General features: G+C 43.0%; 1 protein-coding gene and 1 long non-coding RNA gene across 6 annotated transcripts in view; one reads left to right on the top strand and one right to left on the bottom strand.

Moving 5' to 3' along the window:
* The window catches only part of LOC138751056 (uncharacterized), a 44,405-nt gene that overhangs the window by 12,682 nt on the left and 6,768 nt on the right, over positions 1 to 24,955 (bottom strand). For 3 of the 5 annotated variants that reach the window (XR_011349687.1, XR_011349689.1, XR_011349685.1), the window contains exons 3-4: positions 21,025 to 21,162; positions 8,047 to 8,301 (exon numbers count right to left, since the gene is read on the bottom strand). This is a non-coding gene — a long non-coding RNA (uncharacterized lncRNA). The remainder of the gene's footprint in view (positions 1 to 8,046; positions 8,302 to 21,024; positions 21,163 to 24,955) is intronic. The other 2 variants (XR_011349688.1, XR_011349686.1) reach the window with 2 other exon arrangements.
* On the top strand, positions 5,184 to 20,321 carry LOC138751055 (microtubule-actin cross-linking factor 1-like). Its single transcript, XM_069913148.1, has 3 exons — positions 5,184 to 6,341; positions 7,158 to 7,253; positions 12,907 to 20,321. Exons 1-3 carry the CDS (start codon positions 6,188 to 6,190, stop codon positions 12,912 to 12,914), a joined length of 258 nt encoding a protein of 85 aa, XP_069769249.1. The 5' UTR covers positions 5,184 to 6,187; the 3' UTR covers positions 12,915 to 20,321.

Genomic DNA, 24,955 nt, shown 5'->3' with positions numbered 1-24,955 from the left:
GTTCCAGCGTCAGGCATAGATGCGGTTCACGAGTTTCCCCACGTCAACTTGGTTCACGAGTTGCCCGGCCATTCTGGCTATCTTCTTGCCTTTCATAGGTCAGCTTGGTTTACGAGTTGCCCCATGACAGCTTCATTCATGAGTTGCCTAGCACTAATGGTTAACTAATGGCCGTACGTTGGTAAGCTGGGATTACTAGTTGCACCATGACGGCTTGACTCACGAATTGACAGGCTGTCAGGTTCACGAGTTGGCCCACGTCTGCTTGGTTCATGAATTGCCCCACGCCAACTTGTTTCACGAGTTGCCCGGCCATTCTGGCTATGTTCTTGCCGTTCGTAGGTCAGCTTGGTTTACGAGTAGCCCCACGAAAGTTTCATTCACGAATTCCCTGGCCGTCTGGTTCACGAGGTGCCCACGTCTGCTTGGTTCACGAATTTCCCCACGTCAACTTGGTTCACGAGTTGCCCGGCCATTCTGGCTATCTTCTTGCCTTTCATAGGTCAGCTTGGTTTACGAGTTGCCCCATGACAGCTTCATTCATGAGTTGCCTAGCACTAATGGTTAACTAATGGCTGTACGTCGGTAAGATGGGATTACTAGTTGCACCATGACGGCTTGACTCACGAATTGACAGGCTGTCAGGTTCACGAGTTGGCCCACGTCTGCTTGGTTCATGAATTGCCCCACGCCAACTTGTTTCACGAGTTGCCCGGCCATTCTGGCTATGTTCTTGCCGTTCGTAGGTCAGCTTGGTTTACGAGTAGCCCCACGAAAGTTTCATTCACGAATTCCCTGGCCGTCTGGTTCACGAGGTGCCCACGTCTGCTTGGTTCACGAATTTCCCCACGTCAACTTGGTTCACGAGTTGCCCGGCCATTCTGGCTATCTTCTTGCCTTTCATAGGTCAGCTTGGTTTACGAGTTGCCCCATGACAGCTTCATTCATGAGTTGCCTAGCACTAATGGTTAACTAATGGCTGTACGTCGGTAAGCTGGGATTACTAGTTGCACCATGACGGCTTGACTCACGAATTGACAGGCTGTCAGGTTCACGAGTTGGCCCACGTCTGCTTGGTTCATGAATTGCCCCACGCCAACTTGTTTCACGAGTTGCCCGGCCATTCTGGCTATGTTCTTGCCGTTCGTAGGTCAGCTTGGTTTACGAGTAGCCCCACGAAAGTTTCATTCACGAATTCCCTGGCCGTCTGGTTCACGAGGTGCCCACGTCTGCTTGGTTCACGAATTTCCCCACGTCAACTTGGTTCACGAGTTGCCCGGCCATTCTGGCTATCTTCTTGCCTTTCATAGGTCAGCTTGGTTTACGAGTTGCCCCATGACAGCTTCATTCATGAGTTGCCTAGCACTAATGGTTAAATAATGGCCATACGTCGGTGAGCTTGGATTACTAGTTGCACCATGACAGCTTGACTCACGAATCGACAGGCTGTCAGGTTCATGAGTTGGCCCACGTCTGCTTGGTTCACGAATTGCCTCACGCCAACTTGGTTCACAAGTTTCCCGGCCATTCTGGCTATCTTCTTGCCGTTCGTAGGTCAGCTTGGTTCACGAGTTGCCCCACGACAGCTTGATTCACGAGTTGCCTTGCCATCTGGTCACGAGTTGCCCGACGTCTGCTTGGTTCACAAATTGCTCTACGTTAACTTGGTTCACAAGTTGCCCGGCCCTTCTGCTTAACTAATTCACGTTCGTCGGTCAGCTTGGTTTACTAGTTGCCCCACGACAGATTGATTCACGAGTTTCCCGGATCTTCTGGTTATCTAATTGCCGCTCGTCAGTCAGCTTGGTTCACTAGTTGCCCAACGTCTGCTTGATTCCTAAGTTGCCAGGCTGTCAGGTTCACGAGTTGCCTGACATCTGCCTGGTTCACGAATTGCCCCACGTCAACTTGATTCACGAGTTGCACGGCCCTTCTGGCTATCTTCTTGCCGTTCGTAGCTCAGCTTGGTTTACGAGTTCCACAACGACACCTTGATTCACGAGTTGCCTTGCTGTCTGGTCATGAGTTGCCCGACGTCTGCTTGGTTCACAAATTGCTCTACGTCAACTTGGTTTACAAGTTGCCCGGCCCTTCTGGTTATCTTCTTGCCGTTCGTAGGTCAGCATGGTTTACTAGTTGCCCCACGACAGATTGATTCACGAGCTCAGGGCCCTTCTGGCTATGTTCTTGCCGTTCGTAGGTCAGCTTGGTTTACGAGTAGCCGTACAACAGCTTCATTCACGAGTTGCCTGGTCATCTGGTTCCCGAGTTGCTCACGTCTGCTTGGTTCATGAATTTCCCCATGTCAACCTGGTTCATGAGTTACCCTTCCATTCTGCTTAACTAATTAGTCATTCTTAGGTCAGCTTGGTTTACTAGTTGCCCCACGACAGATTGATTCACGAGTTGCCAGGCCGTCTGGTTCACAAATTGCCCCACGTCCACTTGGTTCACGAGTTGCCCGGCCCTTCTGCTGAACTAATTGTCGTTCGTAGTTCATCTTGATTCACGAGTTACCTGGCACTTCTGGTTATTAATGGCTGTTTGTAGGTCAGCTTGGTTTACGAGTTGCCCCACGAAAGGTTGATTCACGAGTTGCCTGGCCGTCTGGTTCACGAATTGCCCCACGTCTACTTGGTTCACGAGTTGCCCGGCCTTTCTCGCTATCTTCTTGCCGTTCGTAGGTCAGCTTGGTTTACGAGTACCCCACGACAGCTTCATTCACGAGTTGCCTGGCCGTCTGGTTCACGAGTTTCCCTGACATCTGCTTGGTTCTGGAATTGCCCCACGTCAACTTGGTTCACGAGTTGCCCGGCCCTTCTGCTTAACTAATTGCCGTTCGTAGGTCAGCTTGGTTTCTGAGTAGCCCCACGACAGCTTCATTCACTAGTTGCCTGGCCATCTGGTTCACGAGTTTTCCTGATGTCTGCTTGGTTCACGATGTCAACTTTGTTCACGAGTTGCCCGGCCCTTCTACTTAACTAATTCACGTTCGTCGGTCAGCTTTGTTTACTAGTTTCCCCACGACAGCTTCATTCACGAGTTGCCTGGCACTTCTTGTTAACTAAAGGCTGTTCGTAGGTCAGCTTGGATTACGAGTTGCCCGAGTAAAGCTTGATTCACGAGTTGCCCCACGTCTGCTTGGTTCACGAATTGCCCCACGTCAACTTGGTTCATGAGTTGCCGGCCCTTCTGGCTATCTCCTTGCCGTTCGTAGGTCAACTTGGTTTATGAGTAGCCCCACGACAGATTGATTCATGAGTTGTCTGTCCGTCTGGTTCACGAGTTGCCCGACGTCTGCTTGGTTCATGAATTGCCCCACGCCAACTTGGTTCACGAGTTGCCCGGCCATTCTGGCTATCTTCTTGCCGTTCGTAGGTCAGCTTGGTTTACGAGTTTCCCCACGACAGCTTGATTCACGAGTTGCCTTGCCGTCTGTTTGGTTCACAAATTGCTCTACGTCAACTTGGTTCACAAGTTGCCCGGCCCTTCGGGTTAACTAATTGCCGTTCGTAGGTTATTTCATCAATTACCGTGTAATGTTGCTTATTCTAATTTACGAGTAGAAACATGAATGCTTTGAAATAATGTTAATGTGCACATCTAATAACAGGGGTTAAGGCCACATGGGAGGTTTGTAAGTTTGACACCTGAACTCGAAAGTTGAGCTGCCTGCATTCCACCTTGAACACCTTTTAATGAGAGCATGATGAAGAACCAACAGCCAATTTGCTTCCAGATGGTGGGGGGGGGGGGGGGGGGATATTGGAAACTGAAGCAAAAAGCCAAGCAGTTCTGCAGTCATTGTGTGTATATTTTCATTTTGGGTTTCCCCATGTTGCCTGTATCCATGTTTAATGGGGGTCTGGTGACGAAGGATATTGTGGCAGAATTTTGGATTACCTCCAGGATTATCATAGCAGAGCAAGGAAAGTCAGCAAATGATTAATGGAATCATCAGGTGCAGAGACGATAACACCATAGATGGGGGCGGGTTCAGGAACAGGTGAAGGGAGGTGGGAGGAAAGTGTGATTTGAAGCTCATTTGGGGGTAAGATTAGTTTGCAAGGTTGCAGAGATTGATTTATTTCAAAGAAGTATTCGAACTCTAGAACCTTACAATATTACATAACAGGAACAGGCCCCTTTGGCCCTTCTAGTCTGTTCTGAACACTTTTCTGCCTAGCCCCACTGACGTGCACCCAGTCCATAGCCCTCCATACCTTTCCCATCCTTGTACTGGTCCAAATTCTTTTCAAATTTAAAATTGAGCCCACTGTCACCACTTTAGCTGACAGCTTGTTCCACACTCCCACCACTTCTGTGTGAAGACGTTCTCCCTCATGTTCCCCCTAAATGTATCCCCGTCACCCTTACCCCATGTCCTCTGGTTTGTATTTCACCTGCTCTCAGTGGAACAAGCCTACCTATATTTACTCTGTCTATCCTCTACATCATTTTAAATATCTCTCTCAAGTCTTCCCTCATTCTACACTCCAGGGAATAAAATCATAACCAGTTTAACCTTTTCCTGCAACTCTGCTCCTGAAGTCCAGGCAACATCCATGTCAATCTCTGCACAATTGCCATCCTTCCTGCAGTTAGGCGACCAAATCTGCACACAATAATCGGAATTTGGTCTCACCAATGTCTCTTGTACTTTCTACTTTGATTTATCAATGTCAATGTTGCAAAGGCTCTCTTTTCAACCCTGTCCACATGTGACACGACTTTCAGAGAATTAGGTATCTGTATTCCGAGATCCCTCTGTTCTATCGTACTCCTCGGTGCCTACTGTTTACCCTGTATGTCCTTGCTTGACTTCTCCTTCCAAAATGCAACACCTCACTCTCATCTGCATTAAATTCTATCTTCCATTTTTCAGCCCATTTTCCGAGCTGGTCCAGATCCCTCTGAAGCTTTGAATACCTTCTTCGCTGTCCACAACACCTCCTATCTTAGTGTCATCTGCAAACTTGCTGACCCAATTTACCACATTATCATCCAGATAGCCTTCCTGGTTTCTTGCTTGAGGTTTTTTCTTGCATTTTCTATCCTCTTCAAGCACCTCATTTGCTCTCTGATGTCTGTACCTTGCTGCACAGCTCTCTTCATCCAAACCAGATTCCTAAGCCTGCTAATCTTGCCTTTCATCTTGACAGGAACATGCAGTGTCTCTTCCCTCCAAATGTCACCTTTATAGGTCTTCCACTGACCTCGCACATACTTTTCCCAGACCACATCTACTCGACCCTTCCTCATTTCCTCAATATTGGCCTTTCTCCAATTTAGAATCTAAACCCGAGGCCCAGACCTATCCTTCTCCATCCTGAATGAAACTAATGGCATCATGATCACAGGAGTTGATGTTTAAGGAATTGGAATATGCATCAGAAAGACAAATCAGTAGTTCCCGTTTGGCTTTATTGATGTGGAGAGCAATTCTGCTCATGCAGTCAGAGAAAAGGCGGACCATTTATTGCAGTAAATGGCTTGGGATTGATGGTCATGGAGAAAAGTTGTGGGCCATTAAGTGCTCAAGTGGAAATAGGAGTTGACATCGGGTTGGATTGCTGAGGGAGAACACATATTTGCCAATGAAGGATGACGGATTGGGGAGAGGGGACACCCGGAGTAAAGGTAGATGGGCAGAAAAACAATAATGCAGAATAACCTTCTGCAGTCAAATCTGTGTCCATTAGTGGTGAAAAGCCAAATGAATACTTCAGCATTATTTTTACCAATGGTGATGTGAATCTAAGCTTCAAATACTCCATGTATGCCAGCTATCGTAACATTTTTAAACATTTTCTTGTGATCCTGATGGTTTGCAAGGGGATTTCAGGGCCAGCCAAGAGATGTAGATGAGATAAAGATGATGAGCTCAACAGCATCAGAAAATACACAAACATCAGGCATATTAAAAACGTAGAAGCATTAATGAGTAAAGATCAATAAAATGTTTGATCTGGTTGTTTGAGAAAATCCCAATATCCTGTGGTTATTGGGTCCTTGAAAATGTTCGCCTCCTCTCCCCAAAGCAGGCCAGAGAGTTGTTGGTATTTATGATAATTTTAGAGAATCGTCTTGACAGGCTGTTATCTCCTTGACACCAAGACAATATCGAAATTAACCAAGGCCTCGGCGAATCTAAGATCTACAGAAAGAAATCTCAGTTTTATTGTGGATGAGTCATTGTGTCATTATGAAATCACAGGTCCTTCATGAAGAAATTTCTGAACATGAAGATGCTCTTGAAAAGTTACAGGAAGCAGCAAAGTGCCTGCTGTCCTTGAGCAATGACGTTGTTCCAAATGTACTTCAGCTTCGAAAGACCACAGGTACCATTTCAACATTTGCTGCTTAGTTCAAAAGGTGGTTCTCTAATTACAACAGATAAAAGTGATACTTCCTGCTGGCAAATTAGACATTTTCAATATATGCAAATTACCAGTTGGGATCCACCAACCTCTTTGAACCATTCTAAAATATTTCTTGCAATTGATTGGATTTCGAATGTTGAATCATCTTTACCAAGCACGTCCTAAATAGCATATCATTTCATAAACTGCTCTGAAAACTCTAAAATAAATGGAATGATCATTGACTAAAGAACTGTGTACATTCAAATAAATGTTTGAATAAAATACAGTATTTAAGAAAGTTCAATAGAACTTTCTCCACTGAATTGTTGTGAGTAGTTCAGACTCGTATGCCAGAATCTCAATAGTATTGCAAAATGTGTATTTATTGAATGAAATGTTTGCTCGAGTGGTGCATCCCACTTCACCTGCTCCTCCCGATGAGTAAAAGGCCTTGAAGTCAACATGTTTTCAACAAAGAGTTGCACGACTGTCCTTCTCTTTCTCTCCAACTCCTTTTGCAAATGTCCCTTCCTTTTCACTGTTCCTCATTTCACTCATCTGCTATTTCACGTTGATTCCCTCCAAACTTTTTTCATTCCTTGACCACCCTTTTTCTCCTACTTTTCCCTCGTCATCTTCTGTTCTGCGTTGCTTTAAATATTACTAAACCCACAGTTCGCCTTTCTCCAAAACAAAAAATGTGTTTGTTTTGATGAAAACACTGGAACCTTGTGGTAAATCTTTGAAGACACTTTTAAATGTATGTGTTACTGAACCTTGTGTTCCTTTTAGCTACCATTGAACAGAGATTTCAGCGTTTGCATCAGGGAGCATCAGAGGAGAAGAGGAAGTTGGAACAGAAAAATGTCCAAGAGGAAGACCTCAAAGGTTTACTTTTACCTGGCACTTATAATGTTGATTGCAAGATAAATATTGACCGGGACAATTACAGTCCGAATACAGGCCATCTCGGCCCCTCTAGTCTGCACCTATTTCAGTGAGCTCCTCTAGTCCTACTTTCCCACTCCCTGACCAGTCCCTTGACATCCATGCACCTATCCAACTTGTTCTCCAATGACACGAGAAGTTACATCCCAGACTCTGGCACCAGGGAGACAAACTACCATCCTGTTTCTTTAATGGTATCCACAGCATCCCCTATCTGTCCTCCTGACCATTGAATCCCCTATAACTATCACCCTCCTCTTTCTTTCCCTACCCTTTTGGGCAACGGAGGCTGACCTTGTGCCAGAGATACAGCCACTGATTCCTTCCCCAGCCTGAATGCCCCCACAACGATACTCAAGGAGGAGTACCAATTGTTGAGGGCTTCAGTCGCAGGGGCCCGCTCCTGTATCTGTCTCTTCCCTTTTCCCTCTCCTAACTGTAACCCACTGATCCTCCTCCTGTGGCCCTGCTAAGACCACCTGGCTATAGCTCCTATCTATGACGGCCTCACTCTCCCTGACCAGAGCGAGTTCCTTAACACAATCCCTGAGATGCTACAGCTCAGTACACCTAGTGTAATCGTGGATGTCTGGGAGGCTATAAGACTCCAGGACCCCCCCACATCTGACACTGAGCAGAGAAAACTGCTCTCACACTCATCCCTTCTCTCTTCCCCTCACCTTAGAAAGAGAAAATAACAAAAAGATAATATGTGGCAAATATACAGTCTTACCTTAATCCAGAGATGCTCGACCCCAGTCTCTTCTCGACCTCAGCCTCTCGAGCCAAAGCCTCGAAGCCCCATTCGTTCACCAGGCCACTCCCTCACTGGATCACTCCTTGCTAGCCGCTCCTTTGCCTTACCCTCCCTTTATTGGCCCTTGACCAATTTAACCCGTCACTCTCACCTCGCTCCTCCTCCGATTACTGCCCGAACTCTGGTTGCCGCCTCCTCCGACTTGCTGCTCGAACTGACTAGGCCCAAGGCCTGGTAAAGAACAGAATTTATTGTATGATAGAATCTTGTATGTTCTTTAACAAACCAGATAGGATGTGGTTTAAGATCTCATCCAAAGCAATTGCAACCACTCATGCAATTTTATTTCACTACTTCCCCATTGTGCCATTTAGAAATGCACAGAATCATGTGAATGGTGTTTCACTTCACCATCTGAAACAAGCAAATGGGTTATTACTATTAAAGCTTTCCCTTGCATGTTAGAAGTTTGAAAAAGATAAAAGCTGCTACATAGTTTTATGAATCCACAAGTGTATAAAAAGTAGGTTGTGGCAAATCAACAGCAATTATCCATGCTTGCTGCATCCAGGCATAATCGAAGATTGGAGCATGACTGCAACACCATGTCAACTGTGGCGAATTAACTACCAATCCAGGCTGAGCTTTAGTAAAGCCCCTGTAACCTTGACTCCCTGTTCCACTCTATGCTGAATCGAATAAAGTGACATTAAGTTATGTTAAATAACATATTAGGGGTCTCCTAAGTAATCAATATTGACCCCTGGTGGGGGTGGGGTGGGGAGTGGGTGGGTCAATGGGAAGATCCAAGGGGTTGAAAAATCATAGGGGGTCGAAAAGGCGTCGATAAACTTTGAGGTGTGGATTCAACTTTTTGGGTTTGAAAGATTCTGCTCCTGCCTGGGCGCTCGACGTCCCATCACCTGCTGGCTCACCCTCCTTCCCGGCCACTGGGCTTAAGCCAACTCAGCTTAATGGCTCATTGGCCACTGCATATCAAGTTTGACTCTTTAACAAAATGCTTCATCTGTAATATCAAGCACTTGTGTTGGTCTTGTAATGTCCCCACGGGGTACTGTATCTGTGCTGAGCATTTGTGCTTTCTATTGGCTGGCCCATGGCCAGTTCTGTCTCCCTGTTGGTTATTTTGATCATGTGACGATGAATGGTGGACAGATGGCTGGTGATGAGGGGAAGGGGGAAACAGAGAAATCTGTTTGTGACAAATTGGCCCATCAATTCAATGCTTGCTATCAAAATACCCCAGCTCTATTGCCCCACTAGCCCCATAACCCTTTCCTTTCAAAGCACCCTGTGGCTGTACCCCTCAACAAGTATTCTGTTTTAGATCATGTAGAAAGTGGGGGGAGTGTGATAACGACCTGCCAGGGACAAGTCGAGGTGGCCATTTCTCCGGCACAGTGGTTGGCACCCCTGGCTCAGAAGGGAGGAGTGGGAAGAGGAAGAGAGCAATGGTGATTGGGGACTTGTTGGTTAGACAAGTGGATAGGAAGTTCTGTAAATAAGATAGAGGCTCCCAGATGGAATGTTATCTCCCAGGTGCCAGGGTCAGGGACGATTCAGATCAAGATCACAGCATTCTGGAAGGGAGGGCAAGCAACTGGATGTCGTGGAACAATGACATCGATAAGAGTAGGGATGAGGTCCACAGGAGGGAACAGAGGTAAACATTCCTTTCTCCAGACATCTAAAATCCAGAAAGCTCCAAAATCCAGCATTTTTTTTCCTGGTGCTTGTACTGTGGAGAGAGAAAGATAGAGATAGATGATAGAGTGACTTGTGTGGGAAGGGGGAGAGAGAGATGGCAGCGTGACTTGGGCGGGTGGGGGGAGAGAGATGTCAGCGTGACTCTGGCGGGCGAGCTGGGAGAGAGACGGCAGCTCAATGGGTGGGTGACAAGAGAAAGACGGCAGCACGACTTGGATGGGTGGGGGAGATGGCAGCGTGACTCGGGTGGATTGGAGAATGGTAAATGTAGTCCCCTTGTTTAAAAAAGGTAGTAGGGAGAATCCTGGGAATTTTAGACCGGTGAGTCTTATGTTATTGGTGTGTGAACTAATGAAAGGGATTCTTAAGGATGGGATCAATGAACATCTAGAGAAATATAGTCTACACAAGGATAGTCATCATGTCTTTGTGAAGGCAAGCTTGGTCTCATAAATCTAACTGAGTCTTTTGAGGAGGTCACAAAAGAAATTAATGAGGGTAGGGTGCTAGATGTGGTGGACGTGGATTTTAGCAAGGATTTTAGAAGGTCGGCCACGAGAGATACCTGCAGAAAGTCATGAGTCATGGGATGAGTGGAAAATTACCTGCATGAAATAAAAGCTGAAATGTGAGAAGACCAGACAGTAATAGTGGAAGGAAAGGATTCTGCCTGGAGGTTGGGGACTGGTGGAGGGGCCGCAGGGATCTGTTCTGGGAACCCCTGTTCTTTGTGATTTTCATAAATGACCTGCACGAAGAGGCGGATGGATAGATCAGTAAGTTTTCGGATGAGACGGAGGTTGGATTGGAGGAGTTATGGATGGAGATGAAGGCTGTTGAAGGTTACAAAATGATAAAGATGGGATGCAGAGTTAGGCAGAAAAGTGGCAGATGGATTTCAATCCAGATAAGTGAGAGTTGATGCATTTTAGAAGGACAAACCAGAAGGCTTAGTCCAGAGTTAATGGTCGGTTACTTAAGAGTGTGGATGAACAGAGGAACCTTGGGTTGCAAATCTACACATCTCTCAAGGTTGCCCCACAGTTTGATAGGAGAGTTAAGAAGGCCTATGGTGTGCTGAGATTCCTTAATAAGGGGTTTGAATTCAGGAGTAGAGAGGTCATGTTGCAACTCTACAAATCTTTGGCATGACTCACTTAGTGTATTAGGTTCAGTTCTGGTCACCACATTATAGGAAGGATGTGGAAGCAATGGAGAGGGGGCAGAGGAGATTGACCAGGATGCTGCCTGGATTGGGAAACAAGTCTTATGAGGCAAGATTCGCAGAGCTGGGACTTTTCTCTTTGGAATGTAGGATTAGAGGAGACTTGATAGAGGTCTAGAAGATTATGAGAGGCACAGATCGGGTGGACAGCCAGCAAACATCAGAGATTATATGTACAAAGTTAAGGGAGGGGAGTTTATGTTACATATCGGGGTGGTTTTTTTTACACAGAGAGTTGTGGGTTTCCTAAAACAACTTGCCGGAGATGGTGGTGGAAGCTGAAACATTGGGAACATTTAAATAGAGGGTGATGTGGTAGGAAGGGTTTTGTACTTTGTTTTAGGAAGGAATGTTTGGGTCTGCACAACATCAAGGGCTGTAGGGCCCTGAACTATGCTGTAGTGTTCTACAGTCTATGTATGTTCTAACTCACCCCAATCGCAAACCTGCCACCAACATCAGGGTAATATACAGCAATCTAATCCCCTTCCATCCAGCATAGGCATGTCTTTGAAGATGAGAAGGACTGGAGAATGGGAACGAATGTGGATCACTGAGAGAGTGGCACACTACTGGTTGTGCCATTATGTCACCCGATAGGACCCCATCTCCCCTAGTAACCGTAGTTTGGAAATACAAGACTGTTGTTCCCATTCATCAAAGGAAGAACATTTGACTCACGGACTGAAGTGTTTTGACCATGATTCCAAGTTGCTGTTCTGGAAATTGAAATGAGATCGAATAGTGTAGCTTTCACCATCACCATTATACTGTGGAATATCTCCCCTAACTGAATCACAGAATAGACACAGCAGAGAAGAAGGCCATTTGGCCCATTGTACCATGCCTGCTCTGTACATGGATGGCCATTAATTCTACACTTTGACCATGTAAATATATCCCTCATTATCCCTCAAATTTGATCCTGAAAGTCGGTTCACAGGCGTGAATTCAAACTTTGAATCTCAGAGTAAAAACATCTTTCCCTTTGATCATTTTTTAACACTTATCCCCTTTGTGACTCAGAACTTACTGATCCCTCCGCCAGCACGAACAGGCTCTCATCCATTTTGGCAAAATCTGCACTATTTGATGCAAATTTAGACATTGTTGCGTCTACTTCCAAATCTCGATTTTTTTAAAATTAATGAGTCCAACACTGATTCGTCAAGGAATATAGTATTTCCCATCCTTTCATCCATAAAACCACTATCTGAAGCCACCTCTCAAGCATGCATGTCAACAGTCGTCCAAAGATATTATTTGCAATTTTATATACTTCCCTCAGCAAAAACAATTCAATCCAAACCTCTTCAATCTAGGCAACTTCCTGGTGACCTCTTCTGAACCCTCAACAATGCTTTGACATCCTTCCTGAAATTCAGAGACCAGAACACTATGTAATATTCCAAATGGGGCTGACCCAAAAGTTTAGACAGCTGCAATTTGACTCACCAATTTTTACATTCAGTGCCCCAAATTACGACATCCAGCAGGCTGGATGTTTCTTTACCATCCTCTCCACTGTCTTGTCTCTTTCAGGGAGCTATGAGCATTCAACTCAAAATCCTTCTCTCCATCAATGCTATACTTTCCTCTTGCATTTAACCCCCCCCAAAATCCAGCACCTCACTCGGGGGAGGGGGAGGGGTGGGGGCGGTGGAGGGTGCAGGAGAGGGTGGGGTGAAGGAGAGGGCGAGGAGAGGGAGGGAGAGTTCTCGAGGAAGGGGGAGGGATATAGGAAGAGGGAATTAAAGGATTTCTATTGTCTCAGATTCTCTATCAAAAAGTGCAAATCATTTTGTGCTAAAGACTTCGCGTGATCTTGTTTAAAATTACGTTCATCTCTTCCCTTGAATGACTTTTGTTTACGCTGCTTGTAGATTCGTAAAGTGCAGAAGGGAGGACAACAACTTGTGCTGGAAGTCAAGTTGGTAGCAGGACCAACAGTCAATAAGGCAGCGACACTTGGAAATACAATCAACATGTTCAGATATTTCTACATCCAGTCCTGGAGGATCTCAACAAAGTTCAAGCAAGATTTGTGCCAACATCTAAAAATTAGACAACTCCAAGAAAAATATAGTGAACAGCTCCAACCTTTCAACACGTCATTCATCACCCTCAGGAAACCCTTCAACTCTGCATCAAGGAAACAACTATGAGCCGCCCCTTCTAGTGTTAGATGAACTGAAAAGTGCATATGGATCCTGAGACTCTTCAACAAAGGCATGTTGGCCACACTCATGGTCAGCAACAGTATGTGGGAGCCTTTTTACGTGAAGTGAAGAGTAAACAAGGATCTGTTTCAGGTCACTTGCCTGAGTGCCACTGGTACCATGTAACCCAGTCGCATGGTCGAGTGGTCGGCGATTAAACCTGCTCCCCCACTAGGCTTGCCTGGTGAGGAGGGTGGCTAGATACCCTGCAGAATGAAAAACAAGATGTGTCAAAGGGAGGACAAACTATGGACAGGAAGGTCTGGCAAACCATCATCTGAGAGGGAACAGCAACCTTTGAAGCCAGCAGATGTGCAGAAATAGAAGAAGATGGGAGGAGAGGCCGTACCAACCCAAGCCTGATCTGCCATCTGGAACGAACCGTCCTGAATGCAGAAGAATTTTCAAAGGCAAGATTGGACTCAGAAGCCACTTGATAGCAACGAGGATGAAAGATTTCTGACAGACAGCCCAGAATTCAAACTCATGTGCAGTCCTGACCACTGGCCGTGTAAAGGCATTGCCCTAACACTATGTCAACCATGACACCCTGTCAGCTCAGAGAAGCCGGCTGGAATCTCGAGCGACTGGAGGAATCAATTGGTCAGGCAGCGATGGGGAGGGGTCGGGGATCAGCGGCGGCAGTGGGGAGGACTCAGAGATCAGCGACGGCTCCTCCCACAGTCCCCACACACAACCCCCAACACACAAATGCCCCACACACACATACACACTCTTTTTTTGAAAATTTTATTTGATATTTTCAAATTATATAAAGAAAATCAAATACATATAAAGTAACTATAAAATACAACCCCTCCCCCTTACTAATACAAAAAAAGAAAAAACCCTCCCTCAAAACCTTACAAAAAATGTATCAAATACTCCCTGATTGGTGTGCCAACCATACAATTATTTAATTTCTATAGTCCTGTGTTCCAAATATAAACCTCACATATCAATAAAAAAAGAGCAATTATTTCTCACATTATATGTTAATTATTCTAAATATACACAAGACTGCAATTCATTATGCCATTTTCGCAAGTTTAGTTGGACATCATTCTTCCATGTGACAGCTATACATATCTCGCTACTGCTACTGCTAACCCTAATCTTAAAAAAGCCAAATATGGTTTAGCCATTTCTGAATCAACAAATGGAACAATAACATAACCCAACAAACACATGTTTGGATCCAATCGAATATCCATTTTTAACAAATCCCTCAAACATTTTATAATTTCCACCCAAAAATGCTTAATTTCCTTACATGACCAAACTCAATGTACAAAAGTACCTTTCCGCTCTTTACATCTAAAACATAAATCTGTTAAACTGAATCCATATCTATTCAGTTTCTCAGGGGTTAAATATAATTGATGCAAAAAATTACATTTGACCACACTATAATTAACTTTGTTACACTGTCAACACATATTTTTGACAATTCCTCCCATGTCAAAACAATATTTAACTCTTTTCCCATTTCTCTTTAACTTTATAAATATCTACTTTTTCCATTTTCTCCGGCAACAACCTATGCATATCAGAAATAGAGCCTTTTTCACCTTTATCTGCACTTTCTCCCAATTCATAATAATGTTGTTTAGACCGTAAAATTATTTTCTCATATTTATATGTTTGTAAATTATTATCACGTAATTTCACTTTAGATAAAATTATCTGTACAATTGTTTCGTAATTTTTTTTTTCTCCAAGCCTTCAATTTCCTTTTCCAAATTTAAATCTTTCATCATCTCAAAGAGTCTTCGCCATTTTAATTCTTTGAACAATTCTTGAAGATTTGTCCAACAAAGGATCCAAACAACAGTGAAAATTTCCTCTGACCAATACATTCCATTTGACTGATGCAAATTTAAAAATGTCTCTGAAATAAATGTCTGATCATCTTCATTTGGTGCATAAACATCCATTAAAGTCCAACTTTCAGAAAAAATCTGCCAGTTAACAATCAGCCCTCTTCCAGCATCAGCAATAAAGAATCCACAGGCACAGGTATTTTTGATGAACTCATATCCCTACCCCTCTAGCTTGAGAGTTCAATAAAGATGAAATTACATGTCCGACCCAATCTCTTTTCAATTTCATATGTTCTCTTTCTATCAGTTTATTGCAAAACTACAATATTTAGCTTCTTCATAGAATCGATAACACATTTCCACCCTTAACAATTCAAAGTTGCAAAATGTAAACTATTCATTACAACTGACATAATGACACCTAATCTTTCATAATTAACTTTAAAAACCCTTAACCAACAATAAAAAATAACTGAAAAACACTTACCCCCGAAAAAAACTGCAACACACATACACACTCCAGACACACCCCCAACACATCCCCCCACAATCACACATCACTCACACCCTGCAAACACCTCCCCCACACACATGCCCCAAACATACACAACTCCCAAACACACACTCCACACATACAAGCCCCGACACACACCCCCACAATGACACACCCTCTCACCACACGCAAAGCACCCCACACACAAGCCCCCCACACACTCAAACCATACACACACACCGACCCCCACTCACACAAACCCGACACACACACAAATAACCCCACACACACAAATCCCCCACACACAAATCCACACACACAAACACCCACACACACACAAGTCCCCCCACACACAATCCCCACACACCTCACACATCCCTCACACACACACCCAACACACACACACCACAAACACACACACCCCTCCCACACACACACCCCACACACCCACCCCCATACACATCCCACAAAGCCTCCCCACACACACACACACACACACACACACACACACACACACACACACACACACACACACACACACACACACACACACACACACACACACACTCCAATACAAACTATTTCCACTCTTTCCCCTTAATCTCGACTCCGAACCGGATTCTCAAATTAAAAGTGGACTTTGTTCCTGGACGAATATAATACGGGTCTGGAAGTCGGGTTTTAGAACGAAAGGTTCTGAAAACCGTTCAGGAAAGGTCCCCCCAACTATTTCAGGCCAAATTGGAAGATGTGCTTTTATATCAGGGACATGTTCTATCAGTGAGATCATTTTGTTGAGTTCCTTCCATTTGATGTCGATATTGTGCTTTATACAAATGTTCTGTATATATTTGTTCACTTATGGAAAATGTAAAGAAGGAAATTCCCCCACGCACACACACCCACTCCCATACCCTCCCCCATACACACACACACAAACTCACTCCCACACCCTCCCACACACCCTCCCTCACACCCCTTCTTACACACGCCCACACACATACACCCTCAAGCACCCACGTACATATACCCCACACACAACCACCACACAATCCCACCCACACACCTCACACACATCCCCTCACACATTCCCTCCAATTCCCCACATGCAGCCCCCAAACACACCCCCAATCCAACACAACTCCACACACACACACCCCAACACCCACACACAACCCCAACTATCTCGGGGCAAATTGGAAGATGTACTTTTATATCAGGGACGTGTTCTATCAGTGAGATAATTTTGTCAAGTTCCTTCCATTTGATGTCAATGTTGTGCTTTGTACAAATGTTCTGGATATAATCTGTATATACTTTTCACTGTAAAACAAAACCTGCACATGCGTATACACACACACACACACACACACACACACACACACACACACACACACACACACACACACACACACACACACACACACACACACACACACACACACACACACACACACACACACAAAATGTTCTGGGTCCCTCCAAGAGGGGCAGGACTGGCAGCTCAATGTTCTGCGTCCCACCAAGAGGAGCAGGACTGGCAGCTGAATGCTTTGGGTTCCATTGTTTCAGTGGAGAGGGGGTAAGCACGAGGGTTGGGTACATTGCAAGACAAGGAAAATGTCCCAGCTGTTCTCAGTCAGGATAGAGTCATGGGCTTGACTGCTGAGGCTTTGTGGTTGGTTGGAGACGAGGAATGAGAACGGGATGACCACTTTCATGTGAAAGGAAGGGAAATTTAGAGAAGCTAATTTGCAGAAAGACAGAGGCATCTGTAGCAAAGCAAATTCTGGCAATTGGTGGGTTAAATTTTCCCCACACTGACTGTCCTCCCATACTGTAAAAGGACTGTATGAGTTAGTGTTTGTCAGATGAAAGTTTTATAAATCAATAGCAAAAAGTTGGAACTCGAGAAAGTGCAATATTACATCTCTTATGAAGGAATGAGACAGGCTGGCCCTTTACAGCACCCACTCTTTGCGAGCAGCTCTGCTGAGGATAATCAAATATTCCCATTCAGAGCTCCTAAAAATCAAACAAAAACCGAGAAACATTAAATCAGACTGACCCGACAGGACAGAGGGCCTAAGATCGCTTGGAATCAGCAAAAGCGATAGAATCGGCAATCTCCGTCAGGCCGAGGGACCTTGGAACAGTTCACGCAAGTACAACCTATACTGGATGAGCGGGTCCTTGCGGAGAAATGGATTGGAGTCAATCCACAGGACCATCAGAGCAGCAGGGAGGATAGGAACATAGTAAGTAGGAACAGGTGTAGACCAAAAATGGCCCATCGAGCCTGTTCTGCCATTCAATAAGATCATGGCTGATCTAATTTATGACCTAACTCCACCTACCTGCCTTCTCCCCATATCCCCTAATTCCTCTATCATGTAAAAATTTATCTAACCGAATTTTAAATATGTTTAATGAAGCAGCCTCAACCACTTCGCTGGTTAGAGAATTCCAAACATTCACTGCTCTCTGGGAAAAAGTATTTTTCCTCATCTCTGTCCTAAATCTACTCCCCCGAATCTTGAGACTGTGTCCTCTGGTTTTAGTTTCCCCGGCCAGTTCAAAAACCTTCCTACATCTATCCTATCCATACCCTTCATAATCCTATATGTTTCTATAAGATCTCCTCTCATTCTTCTGAACTCGAGCGAATACAATCCTTGATGATTTAAACTTTCATCATAAGTCAACCCCTTCATCCCAGGGATCAACCTAGTAAACCTACTTTGGACCATCTCCAAAGCCAGTATATCCTTCGTCAAATATGGAGACCAGAACTGGACACAGTACTCTAGGTGCGGTCTCACTAGTACCCTATTCAGTTGCAACATTACCTCCCTACTCCTGAATTCAATTCCTCTAGCGATGAAGGCTAACATTCCATTTGCCTTCTTAATAACCTGCTGCACCTGCAACCTAACATTTTGCGATTCATGCACAAGCACACCCAAGTACCTCTGCATAACAGCGTGCTCTAGTTTTTCACCCTTTAAATAATATTCAGCTCTTTTATTTTTCTTGCCAAAGTGGATAACCTCACACTTACTAACATTGTACTCCATCTGCCAGACCTTTGCCCACTCATTCAGCTTAACTATATCCCTCTGCAGACTCTCCACATCCTCATTACAATTTGCTCTTCAACTCAATTTGGTGTCATTTGCAAACTTGGCTACACCACATTTTGTCCCCTCCTCCAAGTCATCAATGTAAATGATGAACAGTTGTGGGCCTAACACCGCCCCCTGCGGCACCCCACTTACCAATCTCTCCCAACCTGAAAAACTTCCACTTATCCCAACTCTCTGCCTCCTGTCAGACAACCAATTTTCAATCCAGGCCAATATACTCCCCCAAGACTCCACTTTCCTGTAACTTACTGATAAGTGTCTTGTGAGGCACCTTATCAAACACTTTCTGGAAATCCAAATATACAACATCAACCTGTTCCCCTCTATCCACCGCACCCATTATATCCTCAAAGAATCCTAACAAGTTTGTCAAACAAGATCTTCCCTTTCTAAAACCGTTGCGTCTGCCTGATTGAACCCTTATGTTCCAAAAGTTGCACTATTTCATCTTTCATGACGGATTCAAACATTTTTCCAGCTACCGACATCAAGCTAATTGGCCGATAATTTCCAGTCTTCTGCCTACATCCCTTCTTAAAAAGTGGCGTGACATTTGCTGTCTTCCAGTCTGCCGGGACCTGCCCAGAATCCAAGGAATTTTGGTCTATGACCACTAATGCATCAACTATAACTTCTGCCATTTCCTTCAGAACCCTTGGATGCATATCATCAGGCCCAGGTGATTTGTCTGGCTTTAGTCCCATTAGTTTCTCCATCACTACTTCCTTTGTAACAACTATTTTATCAAGGCCCTCCCCAACATTCGCATCCTTAACTCCACACTTAATAGTTAAGGACTGTTTTGAAGAAGGTCAGTTTCTTTCTTTTAACCAATTGAGGGAGAAATTTGATATATCTGTAAATTTGTTTTTTGTGTATTATCAATTCAGACCTTTGATAAATGATAATTATGGTAAAGAGATTAATTTACCTATGTTGACGAAATTTGAATCTTTGATTTTCTCTATACCAAAGAAAGGTTATATTTCAGATCTATATCAATTTTTACAAGAAGATATGGATAAACCGCAATGGGAGAAATCAAGGGCTAAATGGGGAAGTGATTTAACTTATATTATCCCTCAAGAGAATTGGGAAGTTATGTGTTATGAAAGCGTAACTAAACTGACAAATGTAAGATATGGATGTTTAATTATATTTTTTTACATCAGTTATATTTGACTCCAGAGAAACTGAAAAAATATGGGTTTAGTAATTCAAATTCTTGTTTTAGATGTGGATTATGTATTGGAACATTTTTACATGCCGTTTGGTCTTGTGTTAAAGTACAACCATTTTGGGAAGACATTACGTTGGTTCTGGAAAAATTACTCTAAATTAAATAACCATTAGACCCATCAAATTTTTGTTGGGTTATATGGTCTCTTTGGATAAGTTTCAGATTGCATTTGTACATTTAGTGTTGGCTGTAGCATGAAAATGTGTAGTTAGTACTTGGAAAAATAATGTAGAGGCTAATATAGCATGTTGGCATAATGAATTGAGAGCTTGTATTACTATGGAAAAAATTACATGTAACTTGCATGACAATTATTCCTTTTTTGTTAAAATGTGGTCTTCTTATTCGGAATATATGAATTTGGAAATACTTTGAAATATTGTATATATTCTCTTTTGTTTTTATAGTTGGCTCCCCTTAAGGGAGCTGTCTGAAGAGGGGGGAGGGTTTAGTTTTTGTTTTTATATATATATAAATTTACTTTCAGTTATTTGATTGTATAATGTTCAAACATCTTTAAAATAGTGACAGCATGAGATTTTAACTTTCCAGATCTTGACCTGTAAACGGGACAGGTGTCAAATATTTTGTACAATATAATCAAGACAGTGGAATAAATCCAGATATAAAGTTTGTTGACCAGTGAATGATTGCTGGACACACAACGACCCCCTAAGAATACTACTGTCACCTAAAGAATATTCTGGGTTCTGTGACCATAATTCCATTTGTTTAAATTGTTTATCGAGAAGAATTGGTCTCATCCTCGGGTTGAGATTCTAAACTGGAGAGTTGCCAATATTCAGGAAATGAGTATGCATGTAGAAAGAGGTGGGGGAGGGTTGATGTCTGAAACCGAATAAGAGTAAATAATTTCCCAATGACTGACAGATGAATTGTATATAAATAATTGTTGAAACATTATGATTCTATTCATTTCCACTCCACCTTTCTTCAAATGTTTCGAACGCTGAGCCGTTAAATCAGGGAAATGGGCATTTTCTAAACTCCTGTTTGGTGCTTCTGAAGAAGAAATATTTCCGATCCTGAGGCCATGCTCTTATTACTATTTACACTCACATTACGTTAGCTGCAGCAACTGTTATCAAATATCGAAGTAACCCCGTGGCTTGAAGCAGTTCCTGGAAACATTCAGTGGTTACGAGGGCAGATTACTTAAAGTAATCTATGAATGTATTAAAATTGCACATGACGAATCTGTAAAGAAAATAATCACCTGTCAATACATGTGTAAAGGACAACAAAAATAACTGGTACATGAAATTAAAACCATCTTCACATTGTTCTGATTGCGGGTCCTGAAACCGGTCAGAATAAGTTCGAAAATCCTAAGAGTAATTGATCACTCTGCATGAAAAGTAGGCAACTGGATGCTCAATTTCATTGTTTTTGCGTTAAAACTGAACCTGCTGCCCCCTCATGCGTCCCCTGCTACAGAAAAAGGTTCATCAAAATCAGATTTTAACACAGGATAATAGCATAGCATATCCTTTACATTTTCTAAAGCTGTATGACACTATTTAGTCCACAAAAATTTCTCCTCTTTCTTCAAAATTTGGATAAAAGAAGAGCAACCTGAGCAAAATTCCTGCAGAACTTTCTATAAAATCCCTGTCTTTGGTAAACTTATACCAGTAATTCATCAGCAGGCCCTGGCCTCTGCCTTGTATGCAGGGCGTTTGAGGCTGTGGGAACATGGGGGGGAGCCCTGATGAAAAGATGAGCACAGCCAGAATGCATACCAGATTAGTTCATTCTGCCCAACCCACTGGACGGGGATTGGTTCTGTCCGTAACTAATCCGCTAATTGGGCAAGAAGAAGGGGTAGTGAGGCCTGCAACGTCACCCTTTAATAGCCCTGTTTGGCCGGTCCAGAAGCCGGATGGCTCCTGGAGAATGACAGTTGATTATCGTTTTTTGAACAGACATGCCCCACCACTTGTTTTGGCAGTTCCGGACATTGTTACCCTTATTGAAAACATTGCTACTGGGAACTCAGGAAAATGGTATGCTGTCATTGATCTCGCTAATGCCTTCTTCAGTATTCTTAAAGACTAGGTCTCACAGGATCAGTTCGCCTTTACCTGGAAGGGGCGCCAGTAAACCTTCACCCGCCTCCCTCAGGGCTATGTACACTCTCCCACTATTCGCCACAGCCTAATTGCCCGTGATTTGGAGACGGTAACAGAATCGCCTTCCCTCTCAATTCACCATTATATTGATGATGTGATAATCCAAGGGGCCACGGAAGAGATGGTACAGGAAGGTATGGAGAGTGTCCAAGATACCCTGCTTGCAGCGCCAATTGTCTTGGGTAAACTTATACCTCTCATTTTGTTCATTTTAGATTGGTCACAGTGTTCGAGTTACCAAAAGAAAATAGACACACACCAAGAGCAGTTCAGTTTATACAAGTCTTTATTACTAAATCTAAAGCTGAATTCACACTGCAACATGCAAGCCCTTCCCAATTATACTTATCAATGCCTGGACTGGTCCCAACTGCCAAAGCGATGCGACGACTGCACACTTGTAGTAGGTTGTCTGGGCGCCGGTAGCAGCTTCTCCACCTCCCCGGACCGGGACGTCGGTTTGGAATCTTGAAGTTCTTCTTCTTGCTGAGAGATGTTGCCACCTCTTGGAGAGTCTCTAACTTCATCAGTGGGACCATAGCTTATATTACCCAAAAGTTGTTTACTTCAGATCTTATGTCTTTGAACAAATGATTTAATTATCTTCAAGGTCTCCTGACAGTCTGCGACCAACAAAAGACAACTGCATCTCTGGGCCTCATGGTGCAAGTTGGATAATGTCTACTGATTCATATGCATCCCTGGGCCCCATAGTGTAAATTTAGATAATGTCTTCCTATTCAACTGCATCCTGGGCCCCATGGTGGAATTTAGATGTGTTTACTAAATATGCATCCTCGGCCTCATCTTGGAATTGAGATTATGCCTTCTGATGCAACTGCATCCCTTCTTGCATCAGCTAGTCTAAATCCTCCATTACAATCCCACCATTCCTAAAAACCTCCTCACTTGCAATTGGGAGTCAGAATCTCAGAAATTACATTCACTTTTGCTTGCATTGGTGCAACTTTGACATGATGAATACATGACTCAAGTATTTCACAGTGATACTTGCAAATTCACTTTTTGCTAAGTTAACAGTTAGGTTTGTTTTGGATAATCTTGCAAACAATTTGTCCAATTCCTTCAAATGTCCTTCCCATGTGTCTCTTTTTGGGACTAAGTCATCAATATAAGCATCTGTATGTGTTAACGTTTGGATTACACAATTAATCATCCTCTGGAATGTTGCAGGGGCCTTTTTCATCCCAAATGGTAACACATTATACTCATATAAACCATTAGAGTTACAAAAGCTGAAATATTCCTTCCTCTCTCAGTTAAAAGCACACACATTCAATAATCCAACATTAAGAAATTTTGATTTTACTATTTTATCAATATAGTCATTTATTCTTGGAATAGGATAAGCATCTGTTTTAGTTACTGAATTAACCTTCCTGTATTCTGTAAAACCTAACAGTTTCATCTGGTTTCGGATCCAAAATATAAGGAGAACTCCAATCTGAGTTTGAAGGTCTAATAATATCATTTCTCAAAATATATTCCACCTCCCGATCCAGCAATTTACTCTTATGAATCTTAATTCTGTAAGGGTGTTGTTTAATGGGACTTGATTCTCTGACATCCACATCGTGATAAATCACTGATAACCTTTTTTGAACGTCAGGAAACAGATTTGTGTATTTTAAAATTAATTCCTTCAACTGCATCTGTTCTTGTGACTTAATATGACGTAACTTTCCCTCCAATTTTACTGAATTTCTTCAGTAAGTCCAAAAACCGTGAAAAATCTTTCCAGACCTTTTACCACTGTTTTAAGGTTAATATTTCTAAATGGTCTAGCTTCTGGAAATCGTGATGCTCGACACATAATTGTTAACAATAACTGATTTCCAGACTTATTTTTGGCCTAACACAATAGGTCTTTTAACTAACTCTGAAATTAACACTACTTTGTGAAGAGATATCGACTCCACTTCATTTCAAACACCTTTAATAAAATTTGTCTCCATGTGTCAGTTCTTTGATCAAGAGATAAAGCTCCTTGGACTAACAGTGATTGTGCAGAACCAGTATCCCTAAGAATTTTAACTGGAACCTGTGATTCTCCCAACTTTACTGAAATGAAACCCTCTGAAACAAAAGGTTTGAAAACATCCATGACACCCTATCAGATTTAGAACATCTGCTCTGCCTAAATTCAACAGTTTGAATACATGCTTCTGATAAAAACTTATTTTCTTTTTTTCTTTTCCAATACTAGACAATTTGCAATAACATGACCAGGTTTCTTACAAAAATGACATACAAATCCAGATGTTCTTTCCTTTCCAACCTTCTCTCCAGACTTAATTTAAGATTTAATATCCTGCTCCATATTAATCCTCTGAACATCCATATTAATCTGCTCCACATTAACTTTTTGAAAATGCCTACCATTTTGAGATGTACTTTTATGAATCAATGCATATTCGTCGGCTAATCTAGCTGTCTGACGCCACATAATCACATCTCTCTCATCCAGATATAATTTAATCTCTTTTGGGACACACCTTGTAATTTCCTCAATTAACATCATATCTCTCAATCTTTCAAAATCATTATTTATTCCTCTGGAGGTTCACCAACTGTCAAACAATATAGATTTCTTCAGAACAAAATCCATATAAGATTGATTCCATATTTTTATCAAACTCCTAAATTTGTCACCATATGCTTATGGAACCAACTCATAAGCTTTCAATACAGCTTGCTTAACAGTATCACAATTTGCCCCTTGCTGTGCTATGCGATTTGTGCTTTTCCTTTCAATACACTTTGGAGCATCAAATACCATTCTTTGGCCATTTTGAACTCTCAGCGCCCTTTTCAAAATTCTGAAAATAGGTATCTAT

This window comes from Narcine bancroftii, unplaced genomic scaffold, assembly GCF_036971445.1.
Source record: "Narcine bancroftii isolate sNarBan1 unplaced genomic scaffold, sNarBan1.hap1 Scaffold_631, whole genome shotgun sequence".
NCBI classification, from domain to species: domain Eukaryota; kingdom Metazoa; phylum Chordata; class Chondrichthyes; order Torpediniformes; family Narcinidae; genus Narcine; species Narcine bancroftii.
Note: the sequence above shows the minus strand (reverse complement) of the source record. Positions and strands in the feature narration are given on the sequence as shown.

What these genes read in the sequence shown, in the direction of transcription:
- LOC138751055 (XM_069913148.1), top strand. Translation starts at nt 6,188, where the DNA reads ATGAGTCATTGTGTCATTATGAAATCACAGGTCCTTCATGAAGAAATT. An exon ending in TCAGCTTCGAAAGACCACAG is followed by an intron (nt 6,342 to 7,157) that starts GTACCATTTCAA and finishes TGTTCCTTTTAG; the next exon opens with CTACCATTGAACAGAGATTT.